Genomic DNA, 27,500 nt, shown 5'->3' on the forward strand with positions numbered 1-27,500 from the left:
CAGGTGAACTCAACAGAATAATTATCACAATGATTGGCTAAAAGGACTAACAAGACAAGGTGGAAACACTGTGTAGGGTAATCAGGGTACTGGTGGTGAGACAACACAGGTAACAAGAGCAACACAGGAAACACTAACAGACTGCAAAATAAAAGCACACAAGTGTAAAGTAAAAACCAAAACCTAGCACAAGGAACATAACACATGTCACGGACCGTGACACTGACAGGACGAGTCCCACAGTAGTCTCAAATGAGGAAGACTCACTGGCTCTCAATTCAATTCTCTTTTATTTGTAATCGTGCATATAAAACATATATTGCCCCTCAAATGCCCCATGCAGCCACTACAGCATCGTTCATGTGAACTACTCAAATAGGGGCTAATTAGTGTCAACTTGGGGGTCCTTGACATGAAAAAGTTTGGGAACCACTTGTTTTCGAAGCGATGCAGAATGCCTGTCCCTTTACCCCTTCTCCTTTAGGGTTAGGATAAGGGTAGACATCTATCCTAACCCTTTACCCCTTCTCCTTTTCCCCCCTTTCCTTCCCTCGCCAGGAAATAAAACCACTGTACTGATCAACCCGTTCCTGTACTCCCTGCTAGACGCCAACACCCTGCCCTATCACAACTTCTCCCTGGAGGTGGTGCACGCTCCCCAGGCCGGGGAGTGCGTCACCTTTGACCCCGTCAACGGCAGCTGGGGTCTGGACGGTTGCGATACGTCCAGAGGCGCCGTGTGCCAGTTCGCTAAAGGTGAGGAGGAGGGGTGGTGGTGGTGGTTGCTAAAGGTGAGGAGGAGGGGTGGTGGTGGTGGTGGTGGTTGCTAAAGGTGAGGAGGAGGGGTGGTGGTGGTGGTTGCTAAAGGTGAGGAGGAGGGGTGGTGGTGGTGGTGGTGGTTGCTAAAGGTGAGGAGGAGGGGTGGTGGTGGTGGTTGCTAAAGGTGAGGAGGAGGGGTGGTGGTGGTGGTGGTGGTTGCTAAAGGTGAGGAGGAGGGGTGGTGGTGGTGGTGGTGGTTGCTAAAGGTGAGGAGGAGGGGTGGTGGTGGTGGTGGTGGTTGCTAAAGGTGAGGAGGAGGGGTGGTGGTGGTGGTTGCTACGGTAGGTTTGTATGGTGTTGAATGGACAATAATAGTAGGGCATTATTTTGACGTTGTGATGTTTGCAAGTCGACTTGGCTGTCAGTACAACATCAAAGGCACAGCTGCTCGTTAATTAACTGAATGCAGATGCCTGGTTCTATTGAGAGAAAAAGAAAAAAAAAAAAGAAAAGAAAAGGATGGAATCACTTCTGTCCGTGACAATAGCCAATCCTACAGTGTTGAATTATGTACACAGGCAACAATAATAATAATAATAATAAAAATACAAATTGAATGTAAGTATGTTTTATTATTATGTTATTATGTTTTAATTAAATTTTTTAACTTTAGACTTTCGACTTGTTAATGAAGTCGACTTGTTTGTTAATGCCCTAGTCGATAGGCTGGTTGCTTGCTTGACTGAATTGACTAAAATAGCAGTAGAATAAGTATTAGTCAGTGAGGTATTATATTATACAACACAGGTAGTTCTGACCAAGCCATCTGATAGGTTGAAATAGGCTCTCTACCCATGCTCAAACGAGCACGGGCAGACGGCTGCATGACGGCAGCAGATCTAGCCGTTCTCAAATGAAACTACCGGTAATCAAAATGTATAAAAATCAGCAGTGCTGATCAGACGTATTTTCGGCAGAGCAGAACCGGGGCTAAGTGGCTAGACGATCTTAATCTTAATTACATTGAGATTGAGCTATAAACAGTTATGTTTCTCCATGTGTTCAGTTTTGGAAAGGTTGTCCAGTGCTGATTGGCCTGCCTGAGTAAACAGGGACTCTGTCCAGTGATGTAAATAGGTTAGAGTAGAGAATAGAGTCCCGGGATGCAGGGATGGTCTTTTAGATGAGTCCCAGGGACATTCTATGAGTCCCACTTCAACGACGTTAGGAGTCATATTTTGTGTTTATATTCATGTAGAAAACAGAAGAAGAGATCACAACGCGTCGCAGCTATTTTGTGAGCTTGTAGAGCTTGTACTGTAGATTTTAGCCCCTGCCTCTCTGACACTCTGCATGTCCATGGGGTTGTGTTGTTTGTGTTGTTGGGGTAATGCAGGCCAAGAGGTGTGGATAGGTTGCATCACTGGAGACCTACTGTAGCTCTGAGATGTACTGCAGCAGGGCCATCTGGTTTAAACTAGTTTAAACTGTCCACCATATGTCATGTGTAATGTTGTTATTATCTCAGCCACTCCCTTGATATCAGTTGAACAGATGCAGCCTTTCCACCTCTCACTGGATGGTACATGAATCCAGTGGTTGTCCACGAGGGGTCCTTGTGGGGATGCCATGAGGGGGCCTCCAGCAAAATGAGCTAATGTACTGTAGCGCCACAATCATTTTAACCACTTTAACCATTTTGAATATGTTGGCTATTCAAAAATAGCTCATACAAGCTCTCAGCGTGGCATGAAGTGAAACTTGTAGATCTTCTATTTTTGAAACATATCAAAATTTTAACATAATCTATTTGGGGAGTCATTGGCACACAAAAGTTTGAGAACCACTGATCTCCTGGGCCTTCAGTCAGGTCTCCTTCCAACACATGCGATTTAAAATTCAAAATCTTTATCGCTGGGTATGGGCCCTGGGTATTTGCATTGATATCCCCATTTTTTCCCCCCCAGATTTTAGATCTCTTCATATAAGAACTGCGTTTGAAAAATAAACAGATCACCCCGGTCTTTTCACTCATATGGATATGAAGCATCGACTGAAGGTGGAAATGTACAAATATACCCAAAGAGTAACAAAATAAGCGTTAGAAACGAGTCAGAAAGGTGGCTGCAGCTGCCCGTTTGTACAACAGAAACTGAATGTTAATTACGTTTATTTTTATTTTATTGATATTTAATGTTTCGTGGTTAGTACGAGTTGAGTCACCACCAGCTGAGCTTACATCAACGAGGAATCTCAGGAACGCAATGTGTTGACACTTGACAGCTGGGCGTGATGTATATTAGCAGCGACATTGCTTTAATATGTAGTTTCAAGGCTTTTGCGGCCACATTAATTCATTTTTTACCAGAAACTGGCTGTATCAAATATGAATGGACATCATTAACGACGCACAGCCACTCCCCTGACAGAAAGGCCGGGATGGTCGGTTTATTTTTCAAACACAGTTCTTATATGAAGCGACCTAAAATCGCCCTATGGAGATTTCAATGCAAATAAAAAAAAATACATGAACCTGTGTATTGGCGCCCTCTACTGAAAAGTGACGTCAGACGGTGCTCTATATGCTCAGCGCACGCTAGCTTTTTACTGGTAGTTGGCAAGAAATTCTTCAAAAGATTTATTAGATGCAGATTGTGGCTCCTGGATGTGTCATGTGACTACATTTCACTGACATGATTCGTCTGCCGAGGCATGACATAACATTGCGTCGAGTCCAGCTAGAATTGATCAGAGAATTCATAGACCAAAAACCTTATTGAAACCCTGATTCTCAATAACTTTAAAATTCCGATTCCGTGTGATTCTCTCAATCCCCATCCCTATTTTTAGCATCACGTTCTGAGCTTGTTGAACCGCTACTATATCTTCATTATTTTGAAAAAGTGATTAAATCACAATGTATTGTTTGTAAGCTTGGGTCCCCTGGCTGGCCAGGGGGTGGCAGTTTTAGAGACATTTCTCTCTCTTGACCTGAACAACTTTGGGAACCCATCACATGGTTTATAAGATTGTAATGTACGCATAACGTCATGCGATGGCTTCCTGCGAGACCGCTTTTCTTTTTCTTTCAAACCCGTTACAAACGATTAAGGATAACATTTGTGATTAAATGTTCATAATCACCCATTACGCCAAGTGAACGGGACGAGAGCCGTTTCTCAGCTGACGGTATAATGACAGCCCGTTTTGTCTGTGATTAAAGGCAGACACTCAGATACTCAGATAGTTAGACGGTCATAATTTCCAGGGAGTCAACGGTAGACAGAGAGATGACTTCATCTCCAACTCTATCACAGCTCATTAGTCCGTTGGTTTTCCGTTTTGCACTCAGGGATTTGTTTTTCAACCACATAGAGTACAGTAAACCCGATATACTGTACTTAGTTGACCCCAGGGGTCTGTCCATACGAGGCCCATCCCCCGTTCCTGTGTCTCACCCTCTACCAAATCACTACACGCTCACAGTGTGTTGCCGGGGGGGGACAGGTTGTGAGTTGTGAGATCTGCTATTTTAGCCGAATGTTTGCCCTCTCGATACTAGGGTTCATGTTCATGTCCATGTGATACATGTGGCTAATGTAAACGAAATAAGTTAAAACGTGCGCGTGTGTGTGTGTGTGTGTGCGTGTGTGCGTGTGAATATATTTATGTCTAGGTATGATTATGATCAGTTATACTATTCTTATTCTCATCATCACCTCATCATCATCATCATTACAGTGATTCAAGTTGATTGTTCTGACGATGATTGTCATTCTTTTCAGACGGGGTGGAGGCCATGGGCTTTCCCAGGACGCCTTTCTTCACCAGACTGAGCAGGGACCCTCTGGCCAAGCCTGTGAGTGTCCCATCTGTAGCCTGTTATTACCCGGCATTACACATCATCCACCCACTGTCCAGAACTGCAGCGGACCGTCACGGTTCGATTCCCATGGATGAGATGCCTCACACAGTCTTGTGTTGAAGTTGAGCCACGGCCAGACCGCTGCCACGAGAACCCCTGAGAGAGGAGGGCTTTAACACAGGCAAACCGGGAAAGCTTGTAGATTGACTATTTTCACAATGTTCTTATATTATTTGACCATTTTGGCCAATGTTTGAGCAGTTTGTATAGCATAGTTTGTTGAATACTTTTGATTTAGCGATGGACTTTTTCTTCTTGTTACTTTTTGAGGTATTAAAGAGTCTTTAAATCGTGACTTCATTGTTATCTGGGGAGTGGGACCCCCTCCTAAATCATGTGGGACACCCCCCCCCCCCCCATCCCCTGGGGGACCTGAGAAACATCGGTTTAGAACAGTGGTTCTCAAAAGTAGCAGATATTCAAGCTCACAAAGTCTTGACACAAATCTTCTCTTCTTGGGGTCCCTGGCACCAAACATGTTCAAACATTTTAATATACATTTTGGGGGGGTCCTTGGCACAATAAAGGTTTGAGAACTACTGATTGTGAATGCAGTGAGCACTAACTATGAGACCCTGCAGATCATGTCTGTGTGTATGTGTGTCTGTGTGTCTGTCCCGCTGTGAGACCACCTGCCCGCCACCAGAGGGCGCAGCTGTAGCACACACACACACACACACACACACACACACACACATGCACACACACACAGCGTTCGCTTCCCGCGTTTGCACGTCTTACTTGTTTTAGAAGGCATTTGTAGGCAGGTCTTATTGGGTTAAATACAGTATGCCTAAAAAGTCTTCCACTGGTTGAACATCTCCGTCTCTAGCTGTGATTTTATATTAGTAGTGAGTGATGTGGTTTATACTGTACTGTTACCTCCCACTGAACTCACCAGCAACCTGCCTGTATAAATAACCCTGCTCTCCAGTCTCCACTGTACTGCCTTGAAAAGTCACACAATGTGACTTCAGTCCCAAATAGTGTCAGCCAGGGCAGCCTGATCAGTTGTTCCTGTGGTCCTCGTGTCTGTTTGTCTTAGCTTTTTGAGAAATGTAATGTTTTTGCACATAGACAAAAATCTACCGACAAAACAAAGTCCCGGTGCTTATATTTGGTGAGAAGGTGAAATGGCTCCGTTCATGTTTTAGTAACCTTTGAAACTGAAAGAATCCACAGACATTCATAGGTTAGCAATGTCAATGTAACACGACAATGATGGACCAAACATATATTGCCATTGGTCCATTTATAATATTTATATATTGGTCAGGATCCACTTTGCGTTGTTAGTCCATGTGCTAAACAAAATACATTCATGGAGACACTGTTTGGGGTCCTCCACGGTGCCTTCGACTTGACCTCGCGCTCTGATGAATAATAACGGTAAAGGCCGAGACCACTGCCTCAGGGGACCCCCGTTTGAAGCCATGCAATGAGAGAATGGAAATCACTAGGCCTACTTCTGGTTCCTCATATCATGGCTAGGTATACACTGAGGTAATGTACTACTCAACTAGAGGTTCCGTTTTAAAAGGCTGTGCTCTCAGAATGCAGACGTTCTGGGATCATTTCTAATGTTATGCTGTGTCCAGGAGATTTACTTTTTACACGGACGGAGTGAGTAATAGTGGCTTTCAGAAACGGAAGCAGGCGCGGTACTATTGGCAAAATTAAAGTAAATAAAAGAACGCAAGCACATAGGAAGGTGGTGAAAGGAGTCTTCGTTGGTGCCAGAGCACAGATCAATGTCGCACAAGGGGCGTGGAGGCGCGCAGAGCTAGAATGAACGGGAACAGCAGTTTCGCCTAAGTTCTGTGACTTGGCGATCTGAACTGGCGCACATTTTCGCCCGCTTCCACCTGTCTCAAATGTACTGTATATATATAGATAATAACCTGTTGGTCTCTCTCCTCCAGGTGATGGATGAGTTGAGCGTCAACTCCTCCAGGGACAGAGACCTGTCCTCGGAGCAGCGGCTGAGCGGAGCGCTCCTCGCCGTCATGGAGGACGGAGGCACCGACGGCCTCCTCCTGGCCCCCGCCGACGCCCTCTACCTCTCCCAGCTGATGGAGCTGGACGCTGACGGAGGAGAGGACGGAGGAGAGGACTCTGACCTGAGCGGGGCGGACCGGGCGGGGGCCATGCTGTCCATAGCCACCAACTACCTGAAGATGGCCAGCTTGATGCTGGAGCCCGACGTGGCGTCTCAGTGGACCGGACACATGGACGACGGGGTGAGAGAGAGAGAGAGAGAGAGAGAGAGAGAGAGAGTGAGTGTGTTTTTCCAGTGTTTTTATGTTATTTTGACAACCCACGGGACCCGAGACGTGAACCAGATGTGAACAAAGGCAGTGTGGAGTGGCGGACAATCATATATCTTTTCACCCGGAAAATAAAATAAATGTATTGGTGCTTTAGACTCGGATTTCAGGAGGTGTAGTTCCAGACACTAAATAGCATCCGGCGATTGTGGAATAGTTTGAGACCCACTGCTGTAAATTAATACATCAAATGAGTTAGCCACGTGCAATTATAAAGTTGAGTTCTGTCTGCGTCAACAAAGCAACACATTTAGTTGTGCCACACCAAAACTGGTGACCAGGTGGAAGTCTGTAATTCACTCATTGCTTTCAACCACTAAGCGGTCACTGAATGTAATGGGTCACCATTGTTGGTGTTGCAGCAACAGGTGGACAAGATTACCTTGTGTTGTCACTGGGAAATATACTGTATGCATTGAACGTTTTTGTCTCAATCAGGTCAGCGTGGGACCGTTCAGCGTTGTGAAGAGCATCGACCAGCTGACTGAAACCCTGGCCGATGTGCTGGCTTCTGAGGGGAGGGGCTTCATGCTGTCTACCAAGAATATAGGTAATGGTACTGTACTGTACTGTACTGTACTGTACTGTACTGTACTGTACTGTACTGTACTGTACTGTACTGTACTGTACTGTACTGTACTGTACTGTACTGTACTGTACTGTACTGTACTGTACTGTACTGTACTGCGGCTCACGGAGCAAAGGAGGAATTGAGTTATTAAACACAATAGTATCAGTGCAACACTATACAGAAAATATGAACAGAGGCATTACTTCTCTTAAGGATAAGGCCCCAGTGAGGCATAAGGTATATATTAAGGCCTGCTGAAAAGTATCCGTTTTGGACATAATGAGGTTTCTACCCGACAGCAACGATATGATACAGATTGTGACATTCACTGTAACCCTGCCATCGGTACTTCAGTGAGACATCCATTGACTTGTCCAAGCATTGTCCCGGACAAAGCTGAGGGGATTTGCCAATTGGCCTCTTTTCACAGTCACACTAGTATCGGCACAAGTCATGCACATCCTCTCCAGGAAAGAGATCAGTAGAAAGTGAAGTGGTCTGTTGTCATGTCTGTGTGTCATCGTGTCTGTCTGTCTGTCCTCTTGTCTCCGTGTGTGAAGACGTGTCCATGGAGTGGAAGGAGCTGTCGGGGAACAGTGGCAGCTCTGTGTTCAAGCCCTCTGCGCTGAACCCCAAAGCCGACGGCAGCTCCAGAGCAGCCAGACAAGACAGGCTGCTCATCTCAGACAGCGAGATCCACAGAATACACTCACTGGGTAAGACGCACGCACGCACGCACGCACACACGCACGCACGCACACACTCCCGCATGCATGCACGCACACACTCACGCACGCACGCACGCACGCACACAAGCAGACGCACACACGCACGCACATGCACAGGCTCCACCTTAGCCTGTAAGTCCATATGGGCTGGGCTTCCTTGGAAGCATGACACTTAGATAAAGAAAAAACAAGAATGCCTCAGTCATAACTGCCAGGTGCAGAAAGCTCACGACTTCACGTTGCAATCGTTCAGAGTAGGGATGCACCGAAATGGAAATTCTTGGCCGAAACGGAATACCGAATATAGGAAACAGTTGGCCGAAAACCGAATACCGAATATCCGAATACGTCTTTGTTGCAAAGCTACCTGATTATGGCAAAAGACATGATTATGGCAAAACCTAACTTAAATAATAAACACTTATGGGTCCATTAAAAACATCTAATTAATTGGAGGCTTTGTGATTAATTAATCTCAATTAATCACATATCAATAGGCCTATTTGACCTGAGCAGAGAGCTCTTTTTTTCTACATAGTCTAAGCATAGGCAATAAAACAAGTAGTAATAATAATAGTGATAATAATATGATTTATGTAATGCTTCTCTGAGTACTTAAAGATACTTTTCAAGGAGAACATGAGAAAACAAATAAAAACTACTTTATTAGAGAAAAACTAAGACTATGGAATAAAATAAATTAAAGTGGAATGAGATGGCAATATTCCAGAGGTGGGTTTGAATTTATAGGTCTGCCTGCTGTGGACAGTGAAACCCTGACCATTAAACACGGGCAGACGCAACGATACAGTCTATCGTTCATTGTTAAAGCTCCAAATGATATTCCCATTCGTCTTTGTGTCTGCCCGTGTAAACGCAGCAGCGAGTGTGTAACTCGTGTGTAACGTTAGCTCCCCTCGTCAGACAACAGAACACCACCACAGATCGGGTGGAAGCTGCACTGATATCACTGCTTGTGCCCGTGGATGGAAAATAAGATTTAAAAGGCTATGGAAGCGTGGATGAAAGCACAGATGTGTGCAATAAAGTTGTGTCGGATCTGTCTGTGCATTCCGTCTGCTGCTCGTGTGTTGTGACTGTCGCAGCGTCGCTGGCTGCTGCTGATGCATAGTTAAAGAGCGTCATAAGCATGCGCCCTTCCTGCGCTGGAAGCTGGAAGATCTACAAGTTATCTACCCGTCGCAATGCACAGTGCTTTGGGCTTGTACATCTGTGTTTTTCCCGCAGTTTAGTTGAATTATATCGATTCACAACTTTAGGACCACTACTACTATTCAGTGATATTTTTCGGCTTTTTTGAGCCAAAACCGAATAGGCCGAAAATACATTTTTAGCCATTTTCGGCCGAATATTTTCGTTGGACGAATTTTCGGCCAGAGTATGGGTTTTTTGCCGTTCAGACTATGGGTTTTATGGGTAAATCTCCCATTGGTTTTAGAGGAGGCAATGGGAGGCATCTTATGCGTAGGTTAAAATGTAATTTAGATGGCATGTTATTTTAATTTTTTTAATTTTTCACCTGGCATCCTATTATAGTATAGTATAGTTTCAATGTATTATCATTAATAATGGTTTCATATTATGTTGTTTAGACTGATGGTGTGCTTGGTTTACCTATAGATTACTGAGGCACTACACTGTCTCTATGTGGTTGTTAGTTTACCTCATGTTTACTTTCTTAGCTTACGCATGTTTCATGATAAATGCTTTTATGTGATGTATTCCCATGCTTTTTGTTCTTGCTTAAATGTAAGTCGCTCTGGATTAAGAGCGTCTGCTAAATGCCTAAATTGTAAATTGTTTACCATGGATCAAGAGCGTCTGCTACGTAAATGCCCTACATTGAATCTATCCTCTTGTTGTGCTGTAACTGTCGTGACAGGCTACAAGGACGTGATGGTGATCCACACCTACTACAGACATCTCCATCAGATCGTGTCTGGAGGACCACTGCAGGAGAGCTCGGGCAGCAACGGGTACGACTCTCCTAGAGCTGGGGACCCCCAGGAAATGCTTTGGCCATGTCTCTCCTAGAGCTGGGGACCCCCAGGAAATGCTTTGGCCATGTCTCTCCTAGAGCTGGGGACCCCCAGGAAATGCTTTGGCCATGTCTCTCCTAGAGCTGGGGACCCCCAGGAAATGCTTTGGCCATGTCTCTCCTAGAGCTGGGGACCCCCAGGAAATGCTTTGGCCATGTCTCTCCTAGAGCTGGGGACCCCCAGGAAATGCTTTGGCCATGTCTCGCAAACCCCGCCGCGCCACCTTCCCCCCCCCCCCCCCCAATACAATTGACCGCTGCAATCTAACTATAAATACACCATTGGCTCTCAATCTTGCGGTCTTTTTCCTTAATTTGGGGATTTAGTATTGTGTGAGAGGTGTGGCCCCGTAAAATGTGTTATCTTGTGCCACAGCCTAAGTCCCTAAAACACCTCCATTACCCCTTACATTATGCATAGGTGGGTTTGGGCCCCTAACCCTAACCCTAACCCTAACCTCCATTACCCCTTACAATTACATTATGCATAGGTGGGTTTGGGCGTTACAATGATTAATCCAATCACCGTGCCACCTGCCATTGCTTTTAACTGGTTCCGCACCGGCCCCCGAGAAAACGAGATTAATTCACCGTTGCAATGGATGCCATGCCCGGCAACCCGAGATTTGTTTTATTCCCCATAATCCAGGGGGAAAAAATGAAATAAGTACGGGTCCGTTAGCATTTTATGCTAACGATCCGTGACGTGTACCTAAAAACAGCCATAATACTTGCGTGCACGCTCGTGCACTCACACGCGCGGTCTTTATGTGCATTATGGATCATAATATGCTCACAATGTGATATTCGGGGCTTAATTTGACTTAGATGTGACAAAAACAGTTATTCATTCCCCCAGCGGATCATCTCCCGAGCTGACCTTTGAAATAGCTAGTGGATGTTGTTTAGTGTTTGAACCGGAACTGATGGTCGGCCATTTTTGTAGTTCACTGACACAGAACTCCATAAACTGGCCTGTTCTGACATCCCAACACTCCATATTTGGGCATACCTGATACAGAACTCCATAAACTGGCCTGTTCTGACATCCCAACACTCCATATTTGGGCATGACTGGCTGACACGGAACCCCATATATTGGAGTAAAGGGACACAGAGAGACACTATACAGAAACCTGATATAATTCTGATGTCGGGCATAAAAGGGACACAGACATAATATCTGAATGATTCATTTCCATGCATCATTCCAAGTAGGCCACCAGTGTCCAACGGGCACTGACCTTATTAATAGATAAAATACATTGTAAATAAATAGGGAAACCAGATATAAGCAGCAAGGAAATGTATGCATGATGTACTTCTATGTGTACTATGTAAACTCTTAATTTCCATTTTCCATTCCGTTGCAAAAATAAATAAATACTAAAAAAAAAAAAAATCATCTGGGAACCGACCCAAAATAATTTGGCGACCCCCAAGGGGTCGTGACCCCCAGGTTGAGAACCCCATGTCCTAGAAGACCTTCTGTTTTCTGCTGCTGCACCTTAAAGGGATAGTTCCGATTTTTTTAACTTAAGTTGTATGAAATACTTGCCATTAATATAGTGGTTGCAACTGTATTCATTGATTGCCCGAGTCCCGCGGTGGGAGTTCTGCTCTGGTTTTAGTGAATATTAAGTAGTTCCGGTCATTTTGTGGGGGGGCACTCATGGGGCCACGCAGTAAAAGTCAATCCACAAAACGAACGTAATTTGTATTGTTGACCTATTTCTAAAATATTAGCGTGACTTTCGTTCAACTTTGACCCCTCCATAACATGGAACTATTTTTTGGGCGTAGTGATATGGACACAAAAAAGATAGTTCTGTGTGATAGAGGGGTAAAAAAAGAACGAAAGTTGCGCTAATATTTTAGAAATAGGTCAACAATACAAATGACGTTAGTTTTGTGGATTAATTTACTTTTACTGCGTGGCCCCCAGCACCCCCCACAAAATGACCGGAACTACTTGATATTTCACCAAAACCAGAGCAGAACTCCCACCACAGGACTCGGGCAATCAATGAATACAGTTGCAACCACTATATTAATGGCAAGTATTTCATACAAACTTAAGTTAAAAAAATCTGAACTATCCCTTTAAGCCATTAAAAGACCCGAGGAACAGATTCTACTGTCTTCTAAAATCCTGCACAGTTTTCTGAAAAACCTATGTTTCTATGTTGGTGGTTACAGAGAAGAAAGAAGTCCGCACACAGCCTCAGCTCCACACTGTTTCTTAAATAAACTTTCGCCTTTATTTTATTTATAGAGGGACCGACAGTAGGCTGACAGGAAATGGGGGGGGGGGGGGGGGAGAGATGGGGGGAGTGACATGCAGTAAAGGCTGTCGGGATCGGGGAGTCGAACCCGCGGCACACTGCCAGACTTGGACTACCGGCCAAGGTGCCTGGACCGCTGAGCCACGGCCCAGGCCAGCTCCACAGTACTGTTTATTGTATTAAAACACCGACATTAGTAGCTGGCCTTGCCACCTGATGAAGGCCAGCTAACGGCCCAAACGTTGTCTCTGAATAGAATGTCTGTGTTTTAATACAATAAACACTAATGTAGACTTCTTTCTTCTCTGTATGCATCAACCTTTTGTCCAGCACCAGCGAGGGACGGGATGTGCGCTAGCCACCTGTTTTTAACCCTTTTAGACCCGAGTTAAATTTGCGCCACATTTTTACAATCTTTCAAAAATAGCAGACCTCTACAAGCTCGTAGTGCGCCACTTGCTATGAGCTTGTAGATCTGCTATTTTTCAATAGCTATAATAATAATAATAATAAAACTTTATTTGTATAGTACCTTTCATGACATGAAATGCAGCTCAAAGTGCTTTACAGAACAATGGAGAATAAAAGAAAAGCAAGGCAACGACATTAAAAAACAAGCAGTAATGCAGTACAGTGAGGACATGAAAAATTAAAAATAAAAGATCAATTAAAGGCAATGTTGTAGAAAAATGTCTACAGAGGCTGCCTGACGAAGGTACAGTGGGAGCTTGTTCCATGCCGACGGCCCGTAGAAGCAAAAAGCTGCTTCCCCGTATTTTTTAGTTGCCATTTTTTGGGGCAAAGCGAGCAGGCCAGCAGTGGAAGACCTTAGCGGGCGGTTTGGGACATATTTAGGCAGGCAGTCATGTAGGTAGGAAGGTGCGAGACCATTGAGAGCTTTATAGACAAGTAAAATAATTTTAAAATCAATCCTAAAAACAACCGGAAGCCAGTGCAGTGATGCCAAAACTGGAGTAATATGTTCTCTCATCATATAGCATAATGCTAACACCAAAAGGGGTTCCCGCCCAAAATGGATTAATCTGTGCTAGTGGTTCTCAAACTTTTTCATGTCAAGGACCCGCCAGAATGATATGTATTTGACCGTAGACCCCCCCCCCCCCCCCATCACAAAGTATTTTGTTCCAGGAGGCAGGGACCCCCAGAAGCAAAGATTCTCATAGCTGAGCTTGTATATCTGCTGAGCTCATTTTAACAGCAATACTATACGCATTGCGATACAATTTGGACAATACGATTACATTGATACAGTGATTTAAAATCCATACAGTAACTATTTAACAAAACAAAATAAATCTGTGTGAAACGTGTTAAGGGAAACAGGATGTATCATTTTGGACATCTGCTGGCAATGGGTGATGAGATGAGATGAGATGAGATATACTTTATTAATCCCAGAGGGGAAATTGAAGTGTTACAACAGCATAAAGTGCATAGAAACTAAAAAGCTAAAAACTACTGGACAGACAGAGCAACACAGAACAGACAGGCGGTTTTGTCTTCCCCATGTCTATTGTTTATTGTTTTACTCTTAGTATTTGTTGCACAGCACTTTGGCTCAACGCTGTCGGTTTTAAATGTGCTCTATAAATAAAATGGATTGGATTGGATACAATTTACAATTTACAATTTACAATTTAGGCATTTAGCAGACGCTCTTAATCCAGAGCGACTTACAATAATCAAGAACAAAAGCATGGGAATACATCACAAAAACATTTATCATAAAACATGCGTAAGCTAAGAAAGTAACAGTGGAATATCTATATTATGAGACTATACATATAAACTATATATATATATATTATATATATACTACTATGCTATACATATGTACTATGGCGTGCTATGACTATATACAATGCAATTATAGTGCCGTCTACTATGACTATATACAATGCAATTATAGTGCCGTCTACATAACATGCTATAAGTCTGTATCAGATGCTATCTAAGTCTACAGAAATGCTATCTAAGGGGGTGGGGTAAGTGCTATGGGCCATGATGGAGTCTAAAAAGGTGGGTTTTCAGACTACGGCGGAAGATTGGGAGTGATGCTGCAGTTCTGACTGCATGCAGTTGCTGCAGTTCTGACTGCTGGATAGTTGTAGGGCGGTAATGCTGATGTGTATCGACGGCGCAATCGATGCTTTCCCCCAGTTTGACACAGCAGTGGAGTCAGTACAGAGCTGGTGTGAACAGACTGAGGGCCCACTAGGGCGTTCACTTCTAGTGATGTTCACTAGTTGTCTAGTTTACGTGGTCGACTACCGGTAGTCGACTAAAAAAACATTGTACATTTATAAACTGTGTACATTTGGTATTTGGCGACTAAAACTATAATCAAGCTGTTCTTGAGGCCTACAAAAATGGGCCAAAGAGGTCAACTAGTCACTAGTGGAGGTACTAGTCGACTAGTTGACTAGTTGCTTAAAGCCCTAAAGGACACTAGCTTTTAATTGCATTTTATATCAACATTTAATTGTCAGGTCTTTGCATCCTGTCCATTCCACATGGTTCTCCAGGTATATCATAATACATACACATCATAATACATAGTTTATAGCTGAATATTCCCTGACACATCATAATACATAGTTAGCTGAATATTCCCTGACACATCATAATACATAGTTTATAGCTGAATATTCCCTGACACATCATAATACATAGTTTATAGCTGAATATTCCCTGACACATCATAATACATAGTTAGCTGAATATTCCCTGACACATCATAATACATAGTTTATAGCTGAATATTCCCTGACACATCATAATACATAGTTTATAGCTGAATATTCCCTGACACATCATAATACATAGTTTATAGCTGAATATTCCCTGACACATCATAATACATAGTTAGCTGAATATTCCCTGACACATCATAATACATAGTTTATAGCTGAATATTCCCTGACACATCATAATACATAGTTTATAGCTGAATATTCCCTGACACATCATAATACATAGTTTATAGCTGAATATTCCCTGACACATCATAATACATAGTTAGCTGAATATTCCCTGACACATCATAATACATAGTTAGCTGAATATTCCCTGACACATCATAATACATAGTTTATAGCTGAATATTCCCTGACACATCATAATACATAGTTTATAGCTGAATATTCCCTGACACATCATAATACATAGTTTATAGCTGAATATTCCCTGACACATCATAATACATAGTTAGCTGAATATTCCCTGACACATCATAATACATAGTTTATAGCTGAATATTCCCTGACACATCATAATACATAGTTAGCTGAATATTCCCTGACACATCATAATACATAGTTTATAGCTGAATATTCCCTGACACATCATAATACATAGTTTATAGCTGAATATTCCCTGACACATCATAATACATAGTTAGCTGAATATTCCCTGACACATCATAATACATAGTTTATAGCTGAATATTCCCTGACACATCATAATACATAGTTTATAGCTGAATATTCCCTGACACATCATAATACATAGTTTATAGCTGAATATTCCCTGACACATCATAATACATAGTTTATAGCTGAATATTCCCTGACACATCATAATACATAGTTAGCTGAACATTCCCTGACACATCATAATACATAGTTTATAGCTGAATATTCCCTGACACATCATAATACATAGTTAGCTGAATATTCCCTGACACATCATAATACATAGTTAGCTGAATATTCCCTGACACATCATAATACATAGTTTATAGCTGAATATTCCCTGACACATCATAATACATAGTTAGCTGAATATTCCCTGACACATCATAATACATAGTTTATAGCTGAATATTCCCTGACACATCATAATACATAGTTTATAGCTGAATATTCCCTGACACATCATAATACATAGTTTATAGCTGAATATTCCCTGACACATCATAATACATAGTTAGCTGAATATTCCCTGACACATCATAATACATAGTTTATAGCTGAATATTCCCTGACACATCATAATACATAGTTTATAGCTGAATATTCCCTGACACATCATAATACATCGTTTATAGCTGAATATTCCCTGACACATCATAATACATAGTTAGCTGAATATTCCCTGACACATCATAATACATAGTTAGCTATATATTCCCTGACACATAATAATACATAGTTTATAGCTGAATATTCCCTGACACATCATAATACATAGTTTATAGCTGAATATTCCCTGACACATCATAATACATAGTTAGCTGAATATTCCCTGACACATCATAATACATAGTTTATAGCTGAATATTCCCTGACACATCATAATACATAGTTAGCTGAATATTCCCTGACACATCATAATACATAGTTAGCTGAATATTCCCTGACACATCATAATACATAGTTAGCTGAATATTCCCTGACACATCATAATACATAGTTTATAGCTGAATATTCCCTGACACATCATAATACATAGTTTATAGCTGAATATTCCCTGACACATCATAATACATAGTTTATAGCTGAATATTCCCTGACACATCATAATACATAGTTTATAGCTGAATATTCCCTGACACGTCATAATACATAGTTTATAGCTGAATATTCCCTGACACATCATAATACATAGTTAGCTGAATATTCCCTGACACATCATAATACATAGTTTATAGCTGAATATTCCCTGACACATCATAATACATAGTTTATAGCTGAATATTCCCTGACACATCATAATACATAGTTTATAGCTGAATATTCCCTGACACATCATAATACATAGTTTATAGCTGAATATTCCCTGACACATCATAATACATAGTTTATAGCTGAATATTCCCTGACACATCATAATACATAGTTTATAGCTGAATATTCCCTGACACATCATAATACATAGTTTATAGCTGAATATTCCCTGACACATCATAATACATAGTTTATAGCTGAATATTCCCTGACACATCATAATACATAGTTTATAGCTGAATATTCCCTGACAATTTTACAATTTTACAATTTAGGCATTTAGCAGACGCTCTTAATCCAGAGCGACTTACATTTAAGCAAGAACAAAGCATGGGAATACATCACATAAAAAGCATTTATCATGAAACATGCGTAAGCTAAGAAAGTAACAGTGGAATATTTATATAGTGAAACTATACATACACTATACATATAAACTATACATCTTTACTACTATGCTATATATGTGTACTATGGCGTGCTATGACTACATACAATACAATTACAGTGCTGTCTACATAACATGCTATAAGTCTGTATCAAATGCTATATAATCCAACAGAAATGCTATCTAAGGGTTTAGGGTAAGTGCTAAGGGCCATGATGGAGTCTGAAAAGGTGGGTTTTCAGGCTACGGCGGAAGATTGGGAGTGATGCTGCAGTTCTGACTGCAATGGGAAGTGCATTCCACAGTTTTGGAGCCAGAAGGGAGAAGAGTTTGGGACGTGTGGAGCGTTGTCCCGGCGTTTTTAGTGAGGGTACTTCCAGCTTCCCTGCGTTGGCTGATCTGAGTGCGCGGGAGGGTTTGTAGGGTTCAATCATACTTGTAAGATATGGGGGAGCCATACCTTTGGTTGCTTTGAATGCCAGCATCAGAGTTTTGTATTCTGTGCGGGCAGCGACCGGGAGCCAGTGGAGGGAGCGGAGCAGGGGGGAGACATGTGAGAATTTTGGCTGGTTGAAGACCAAGCGAGCTGTTGCATTTTGGATCAGCTGGAGAGGCTTAAGTGCACATGCTGGTAGGCCAGTAAGGAGGGAGTTACAGTAGTCGAGTTTTGATAAGACTGTTGTCTGGATTAGGAGCTGGGCTGATTCCTGGGTGAGGAACGGTCTAATTCGTCGTATGTTATAGAGTGTGAACCTACAGGATCGAGTGACAGCTGTGATGTGAGGTTTGAACGAGAGCTGACTGTCCAGGACAACACCAAGATTCCTGGCTGTTGGGACAGACGTTACCAGGGCGTTGTCTACGGAAATAGTTAGCTCCCGCATAGGGCAGGACTTAGCTGGGAAGAAGAGAAGCTCAGTCTTGTCTGGGTTCAGCTTGAGATGGTTGGAGGACATCCACTGTGAGATGTCAGCCAGGCATGCAGTGATGCGCTCTTCCACCTGAGTGGTAGAGGGGGGGAAGGATAGGAACAGTTGTGTGTCATCGGCGTAGCAGTGATAGGATATATTGTGGGCAGAGATGATAGTGCCAAGGGATTTAGTGTACAGTGAGAAAAGGAGGGGACCAAGTACAGATCCCTGTGGGACCCCAGTTTGGAGGGTTCGGGGGGATGATAACAGACCTTTCCAGGAAACCTGGTAGGTCCGGTCGGTGAGGTAGGAGGAGAACCACTTTAGTGCCGTTCCACCGATGCCTAGCTCCGCTAGGGTGTCTAGGAGCAGCTGGTGGTTCACTGTGTCAAATGCTGCTGATAGGTCTAGGAGAATCAGTACTGCAGAGTGGGAAGCAGCTTGGGCAGCATGTAGTGCTTCTGTGACTGCCAGCAGGGCAGTTTCTGTGGAGTGGGCCTTCTTGAATCCGGACTGGTTGGGATCCAGCAGGTTGTTCTGTGAGAGATGGAGAGAGAGCTGTTTGGAGACGACACGTTCAATGGTTTTAGAAATAAATGAAAGGAGTGATACCGGTCTGTAGTTCTTGACATCTGAAGGGTCAAGGGTTGGTTTTTTGAGGAGTGGTGTTACTCTGGCTGACTTGAGGGCAGATGGGACGCAGCCTGAGGTTACTGAGGTGTTGATGATGGAGGTGATGAAGGGGAGCAGATCAGGTGCGATGGTTTGGAAGATTGGAGACGGGACAGGGTCAAGAGGGCAGGTGGTGGGTCTAGAGGATGTCACTAGTTGTAGAACCTCGTCTGGGGAAAGAGGAGAGAAGGAGGACATGCATGGTATGTTGGGGTTAGTGTTGGTTGAGTCGGATGCTACTTTATGTGGGAGGGGAGGAAAGGAGCTGCTGATATCATCAACCTTCTTCTCGAAGTAGTTGACAAAAACATCAGCAGTGAGGGATGAAGGTTGAGTGGGGGGAGGGGGTTTAAGGAGGGAGGTGAAAGTGGAGAAGAGCTTCCTTGGGTTAGAGGTACAGGATTGGATCTTGGTGTGGTAGAAAGAGGTTTTAGCAGTGGTTAGTGAGTGGGCAAAGGCAGAGAGGAGTGAGTGAAAGTGTGAAAGGTCATCTTGTAGCTTCGTCTTGTGCCACTTTCTTTCGGCTGCCCTTAGAGGTGTTCGTTCAGATCTGAGAGTTTCAGATAGCCAGGGAGCCGGTGGACATGAGCGAGCTGGCCTGGATGAGAGCGGGCAGTGTTGGTCGAATGCAGATGAGATAGAGGAGAGAAAGGATGAGGTTGCAGTGTCAGGTGAGAGGGAGAGGAAGGACTCCAGGGAGGGTAGAGAGGAGAGAATAGAGGATGAGAGGGAGGAGGGGTTTAGGGACTTGAGATTGCATCGGGAGGTGACGTTCGGAGGGTTAATAGGTTTAGGCGGGAGGGTGGAGAGAGAGAGGGAGAAGGTTATGAAGTGGTGGTCAGACCTAGTTGAGGGGGTAACAGAGAGTGTGGAGGGAGAGCAGGCTCTGGAGAACACAAGGTCCAAAACATTACCAGCCTTGTGAGTGGGAGGGGAGGGAGATAGGGAGAGGTCAAATGAGGCCAGAAGGGATGTAACGGGAAGATATTTCTCTGCGGTAGGAAGGTTGAAGTCCCCCAGTAGAATCAGAGGGGTGCCATCTTCCGGAAACGAGCTGATCATAGAGTCTAGTTCTTCCAGGAAGTTCCCGAGAGTTCCTGGAGGGCGATACAGCACAATGAGGATGAGGGGGACTGGCTGTGATATTGAGATAGCATGAAATTCACATGTGGACAGAGAAAGGTGAGAGAGATTTAAGACACGGAAATTCCATTTGGGGGATGTTAGTAGCCCAGTACCACCCCCTGTACCTGTTTGGCGGGGGGTGTGGGTGAACTTGTGTGAAACAGAGAGCGCGGCGGGAGTTGCAGTGTTATCTGGGGTGATCCAGGTTTCAGTCAGAGCAAGGAAATGCAGAGACTTGAGGGAGGCGTGGCCTGAAATGAATTCAGGCATATTCTTCTTGGTAGCTGCTCGGCAGTTCCATAGTCCTCCCTCCACCACAATGTGATGGCTGGGTGAACGCGCTGGGTAGATGAGATTTGAGGGATCTCTGTGATTGTAGGGGTAGTGTCTAGGGCGACATGAGGAGGACAGTATAGGGACGGTGGGAAAACACATTCTAAACAGGTATAAGAGATAATAATAATAAAGTAATAATAATAATAATGATAATAATAATAAGGTACAACTAATAATTATAACATAATAATAGTAATAATAATAATAATAGGAAGTAGGAAGTAAGTTGATACAAAACCCCTAGGGCGGCCTCCTTCGATGTGTCTGGATGTGTCTAGGTGTCCGGGTCTTGGACACTAGGCTATCTTAGTCAGCCTGTGTGATTCTTTGAAATTGGAACGATACAGCGAGGAAACAGCGAGGGTCTTTGGAACGAACTTTGAAATTGGAACGATACAGCGAGGAAATTTGGAACGATAGAGAAAGGGTATGTCTCCAAAATGTTCGGAGTGTGTTTCCACTTACTGTACTCAGGAGCAAGCAAGCAGACCGTTAGCCACAGTGTATTTGAAATAGGGCGGTACTTATAGTGCCTGATGTCTATTTTCTGGAAATAGGCGGGGCCTAAGAGCTGTTCAAGTGAGCTGTTTGATAGCTCAGTTGAATAGCAGTTAGTCCGGAATAGATCTCTTCCAGTTTCAAAATGCAGTGTGACTAAACTAAAAACACAGACAGAAGACAGAAGTACAAGTAAAATAAAGAAATGAAGGGAAAACAACAGATAGTACAGAACAAGATAGAGAAAGGGTATGTCTCCAAAATTTCAGAGTGTGTTTCCACTTACTGTACTCAGGAGCAAGCAAGCAGACCGTTAGCCTGACACATCATAATACATAGTTTATAGCTGAATATTCCCTGACACATCATAATACATAGTTTATAGCTGAATATTCCCTGACACATCATAATACATAGTTAGCTGAATATTCCCTGACACATCATAATACATAGTTAGCTGAATATTCCCTGACACATCATAATACATAGTTTATAGCTGAATATTCCCTGACACATCATAATACATAGTTTATAGCTGAATATTCCCTGACACATCATAATACATAGTTTATAGCTGAATATTCCCTGACACATCATAATACATAGTTTATAGCTGAATATTCCCTGACACATCATAATACATAGTTTATAGCTGAATATTCCCTGACACATCATAATACATAGTTAGCTGAATATTCCCTGACACATCATAATACATAGTTTATAGCTGAATATTCCCTGACACATCATAATACATAGTTTATAGCTGAATATTCCCTGACACATCATAATACATAGTTTATAGCTGAATATTCCCTGACACATCATAATACATAGTTAGCTGAATATTCCCTGACACATCATAATACATAGTTAGCTGAATATTCCTTGACACATCATAATACATAGTTTATAGCTGAATATTCCCTGACACATCATAATACATAGTTTATAGCTGAATATTCCCTGACACATCATAATACATAGTTTATAGCTGAATATTCCCTGACACATCATAATACATAGTTTATAGCTGAATATTCCCTGACACATCATAATACATAGTTAGCTGAATATTCCCTGACACATCATAATACATAGTTTATAGCTGAATATTCCCTGACACATCATAATACATAGTTAGCTGAATATTCCCTGACACATCATAATACATAGTTTATAGCTGAATATTCCCTGACACATCATAATACATTGTTTATAGCTGAATATTCCCTGACACATCATAATACATAGTTAGCTGAATATTCCCTGACACATCATAATACATAGTTTATAGCTGAATATTCCCTGACACATCATAATACATCGTTTATAGCTGAATATTCCCTGACACATCATAATACATAGTTAGCTGAATATTCCCTGACACATCATAATACATAGTTTATAGCTGAATATTCCCTGACACATCATAATACATAGTTTATAGCTGAATATTCCCTGACACATCATAATACATAGTTAGCTGAATATTCCCTGACACATCATAATACATAGTTTATAGCTGAATATTCCCTGACACATCATAATACATAGTTAGCTGAATATTCCCTGACACATCATAATACATAGTTTATAGCTGAATATTCCCTGACACATCATAATACATAGTTTATAGCTGAATATTCCCTGACACATCATAATACATCGTTTATAGCTGAATATTCCCTGACACATCATAATACATAGTTTATAGCTGAATATTCCCTGACACATCATAATACATAGTTTATAGCTGAATATTCCCTGACACATCATAATACATAGTTTATAGCTGAATATTCCCTGACACATCATAATACATAGTTTATAGCTGAATATTCCCTGACACATCATAATACATAGTTTTTAGCTGAATATTCCCTGACACATCATAATACATAGTTAGCTGAATATTCCCTGACACATCATAATACATAGTTTATAGCTGAATATTCCCTGACACATCATAATACATAGTTAGCTGAATATTCCCTGACACATCATAATACATAGTTTATAGCTGAATATTCCCTGACACATCATAATACATAGTTAGCTGAATATTCCCTGACACATCATAATACATAGTTAGCTGAATATTCCCTGACACATCATAATACATAGTTAGCTGAATATTCCCTGACACATCATAATACATAGTTAGCTGAATATTCCCTGACACATCATAATACATAGTTTATAGCTGAATATTCCCTGACACATCATAATACATAGTTTATAGCTGAATATTCCCTGACACATCATAATACATAGTTTATAGCTGAATATTCCCTGACACATCATAATACATAGTTTATAGCTGAATATTCCCTGACACATCATAATACATAGTTTATAGCTGAATATTCCCTGACACATCATAATACATAGTTAGCTGAATATTCCCTGACACATCATAATACATAGTTTATAGCTGAATATTCCCTGACACATCATAATACATAGTTTATAGCTGAATATTCCCTGACACATCATAATACATAGTTTATAGCTGAATATTCCCTGACACATCATAATACACAGTTTATAGCTGAATATTCCCTGACACATCATAATACATAGTTTATAGCTGAATATTCCCTGACACATCATAATACACAGTTTATAGCTGAATATTCCCTGACACATCATAATACATAGTTTATAGCTGAATATTCCCTGACACATCATAATACATAGTTTATAGCTGAATATTCCCTGACACATCATAATACATAGTTTATAGCTGAATATTCCCTGACACATCCACATCAGGGATTCCACATCACAGTGACAATTTTGGCTCCAAATACTCTGGAATCTCTGACTGGAGATTCCCATTAGCGTCTGAATGGAACTCAGTCATCCCTATTTGGGGAATGTCATTATAGGTGAATATTTTCAATAATTTTCTCTTTTCGCCACCCAAACAAAATAATAGTGAAAATTGTTGATCTGCAAAAAAGTGGATCTACAAGCTCTCAACGTGTCGCCAAGCGACGCGTTGAGAGCTTGTAGATCCACTATTTTATAAATGGGGGCTATGGTAAGTAATTCTTCGCCAGCCCCTATTTATCCCATTCTGAACGGGAACCCATTTTGGTGTTAGCATCGTGTCGTGCTTTAGCTATTGAAAAATAGCAGATCTACAAGCTCGTACCGCGCCACCGAGTGGCGCGATACGAGCTTGTAGGTCTGCTATTTTTTTTAAATCGAAGACACTTTTAGAATCTGATCTCAGGTCAGAATGGGTTAATAATGAAACTGTCAGGATGTAATAGACATTTTTAGAATCTGATCTCAGGTCAGAATGGGTTATTGATGAAATCACACCTCTTATTCTTATCCACCAGCGCTGGTCCGGGTCAGCTGTCCTCTGCGGTCATATCGGCCACCGTCAGAGACCCATCCAGGAACCACAGCATCCCCGTGGCCGTCCAGTACACCCTCTCCTCCTCGCATGTGGTACGTCCCCCTGGCATGCTCCATGCCCATGCCTAGTGCTGTTAAAGGAGAATTCCATGCTAGAAGGCTTTCCTACCTCTATTTGTAGTTGTTACGTCCCCACCAAAGAGGTCCAGGTGTTTTTTGTGCAAAAACTCCTTATTGGCTATTTCCCCTACCATAAGCCCTCAATGAATTGCATTGAATTGAATGGGAATTGAATGGGGCTATGGGGTGTTGTGCTAATTCGCTTATTTCCAACCAATTAAGTAGTAAAGTGTGCCGCTTGGGATATTATTTACATTATGAAGAGAGGATATATACAAAATAATTATCATTTTGAGCGATGGAAATAAGCAAATTAGCACAACACCCCATAGCCCCATTCAATTACCATTCAATTCAATGCAATTCATTTAGGGATTATGGTAGGGGAAATAGCCAATAAGGAGATTTGCACAAAATAACACCTGGACCTATTTGGTGAGGACGTAACAACTACAAAGAAAGTTAAGAAAGCCTTCTAGCATGGAATTCTCCTTTAACACTATACTCACATTTATATGGGGAGGGAGAGGGAGTGCAAATATGTGTTTGAAATGCATAACCCTCTGTTCACTAAGGTGAGGTCTTTTGGGCATTTTGCCTTTATTGATAGGTTGGGGGGGGGGGGGTTCGACACACAGCCTCACTTGAACAACTTGAAGTGTAGCATCCCTATGCTGGGGCGAACATTTGGCTATTTTCACCAAAGACATTTGGTATAGAGTCAGAAAAGGGGACTCCTCCGTTCAACAGTATAATTATGTAGGGTTTGACTGGTTGATTTCCATCCTTATAAAACTAAGAACATATTTTTTTTACTATAACACATACAGTAACTGTGTGTATAGACCAGGGGGGCAGTCAGCCAGATATTTTGTGAAGCCTCATTTGAAATCGGTAGTTCATATAATGGCCTGTTGTGGCGCTGGACTGGACCCAAAAAGCCCCATAGCTCCATAGAGGCCCATGTATTTTGGCCCAACTTCACCTAGACTGTATTACCTTAATAAACATGGTCATGAATACTTTCTTCTTCCAGTCACTAGTTTAAAGTCTCATTTCTAATGTCATAATATTATTTTTGGAAAATTATGGTCCCATTAATTCAAATAATGACCATAAAGTCGCGTATGTTCTGAGGGGCGTGGCTACCATTACCGTCTATGATCGGGATTCCCCTCCCACTCAAGAGTCTTCTCCTCCCACTCGAGTCAAAATAAAAACCAACGGAGAAGAAGGGGGGAAGTCCCGCCTCGTTGTCTGGGCAGCCAATGGCCAGCTGGACCCAAACGGAGCCAGCCAATGGCCAGCTGGTCCAAAACGGATCTAGAAAGATGGCGATTTACAGTGCAGGGATTTCAGGCTTCATTTTACGTTCATGTTAGACCCGGGGAACGCTTTGTCCATATTTTTTTACAGTCTATGGTATAGTCTCAGTGAAATCCACCTGAACAGGTCACATTTTTTATGGCGGTAATTAAGTAATACAGTTGTTTCCATACATTTGTAGGCCATGGTTTCCCATGTTTCCTGCCGTAATGTATCTTTCTGGACAGTTTATTGAACCAGATGTCGTTAATCTGGATACTAGTGGAGGGGATCTGCTTTATTTCAAGACAACAAGTCATGGAGGATGATTGGTGGATGTTGTCGGCTGACCCAAGCCTGGACGACTGGCGGAAGTATTCAAGTATCCCAGTTATAATGTCAGCCTCTTTTCTCCCATTTATCCAAGCACAGCAGCAGCAGCAGCAGCAAGTGGTCTGAACTCTGAATCAGCTGTCTGAGTCATAGAACTCCATCTGAACCATCAGGGCACCCCAGAGTATGCCTGACAGCTGACTACAAGCTGGGATATTTATGTTTTGTCAGCAATCTTCATGACAGACAGACAGACAGACAGACAGACAGACAGACAGACAGACAGACAGACAGACAGACAGACAGACAGACCGTTGATGGAGATGTGGGTGACACAACACTCCCATGGTCAGCTCCAAACCTGCTGAGTGATTGACACTCCATGGACTGACTTTATTTTAATTTATTTCCCCCATTTTGTCTTTTCTTTTTTTAACCCATTCTGACCGGGCACCCATTTTGGTGTCGGCATCACGTTATGCTTTAGCTATTGAAAAATAGCAGATCTACAAGCTCATATCGCACCACCGAGTGGCGCGATACGAGCTTGTAGGTCTGCTATTTTTGAAAAATCGAAGAGCGACTGACATTTTTAGAATCTGATCTCAGGTCAGAATGGGTTCATCAGACCAGTGTGTGTCCATGTGGAAACCTCGTATGAATCTGATCTCAGGTCAGAATGGGTTCATCAGACCAGTGTGTGTCCATGTGGAAACCTCGTATGAATCTGATCTCAGGTCAGAATGGGTTAAAGATTGGGTCTCCGAGCCCAACCTCATGCCAGAGCCGCCTCCATGCAAACATGTTTGTTATGCCTGGCGACAAATCTACTTTTTCAGACTCCATCATGGCCCATAGCACTTACCCTACACCCTTAGATAGCACTTTTTAGACTTAGATAGAATTTGAAACAGACTTATCGCATGTCATGTAGACAGCACAATAGTTGCATTGTATGTAGTCATACTGTAGCACTTCATAGTACATATATGTATAGCATAGTATAGTATATATGTATCGTGTCATTATATACTG

The 27,500-nt window shown here is 42.3% G+C and overlaps 1 protein-coding gene across 1 annotated transcript in view; it reads left to right on the forward strand.

Annotated features, from left to right (window-relative positions):
- LOC310860852 (adhesion G protein-coupled receptor D2) overlaps nt 1–27,500 on the forward strand; it is a gene marked incomplete at its 3' end in the record, with an annotated part of 51,317 nt that overhangs the window by 13,200 nt on the left and 10,617 nt on the right. The window contains exons 8-14 of the mRNA XM_083768042.1: nt 559–756; nt 4,545–4,618; nt 6,607–6,924; nt 7,450–7,561; nt 8,143–8,298; nt 10,214–10,307; nt 24,689–24,800. Of these exons, the coding sequence (XP_083624168.1) occupies nt 559–756; nt 4,545–4,618; nt 6,607–6,924; nt 7,450–7,561; nt 8,143–8,298; nt 10,214–10,307; nt 24,689–24,800 (1,064 nt within the window). The remainder of the gene's footprint in view (nt 1–558; nt 757–4,544; nt 4,619–6,606; nt 6,925–7,449; nt 7,562–8,142; nt 8,299–10,213; nt 10,308–24,688; nt 24,801–27,500) is intronic.

Source organism: Protomyctophum parallelum, assembly GCF_964188405.1.
Source record: "Protomyctophum parallelum genome assembly, chromosome: 6".
Classification (NCBI taxonomy): Eukaryota; Metazoa; Chordata; class Actinopteri; order Myctophiformes; family Myctophidae; genus Protomyctophum; species Protomyctophum parallelum.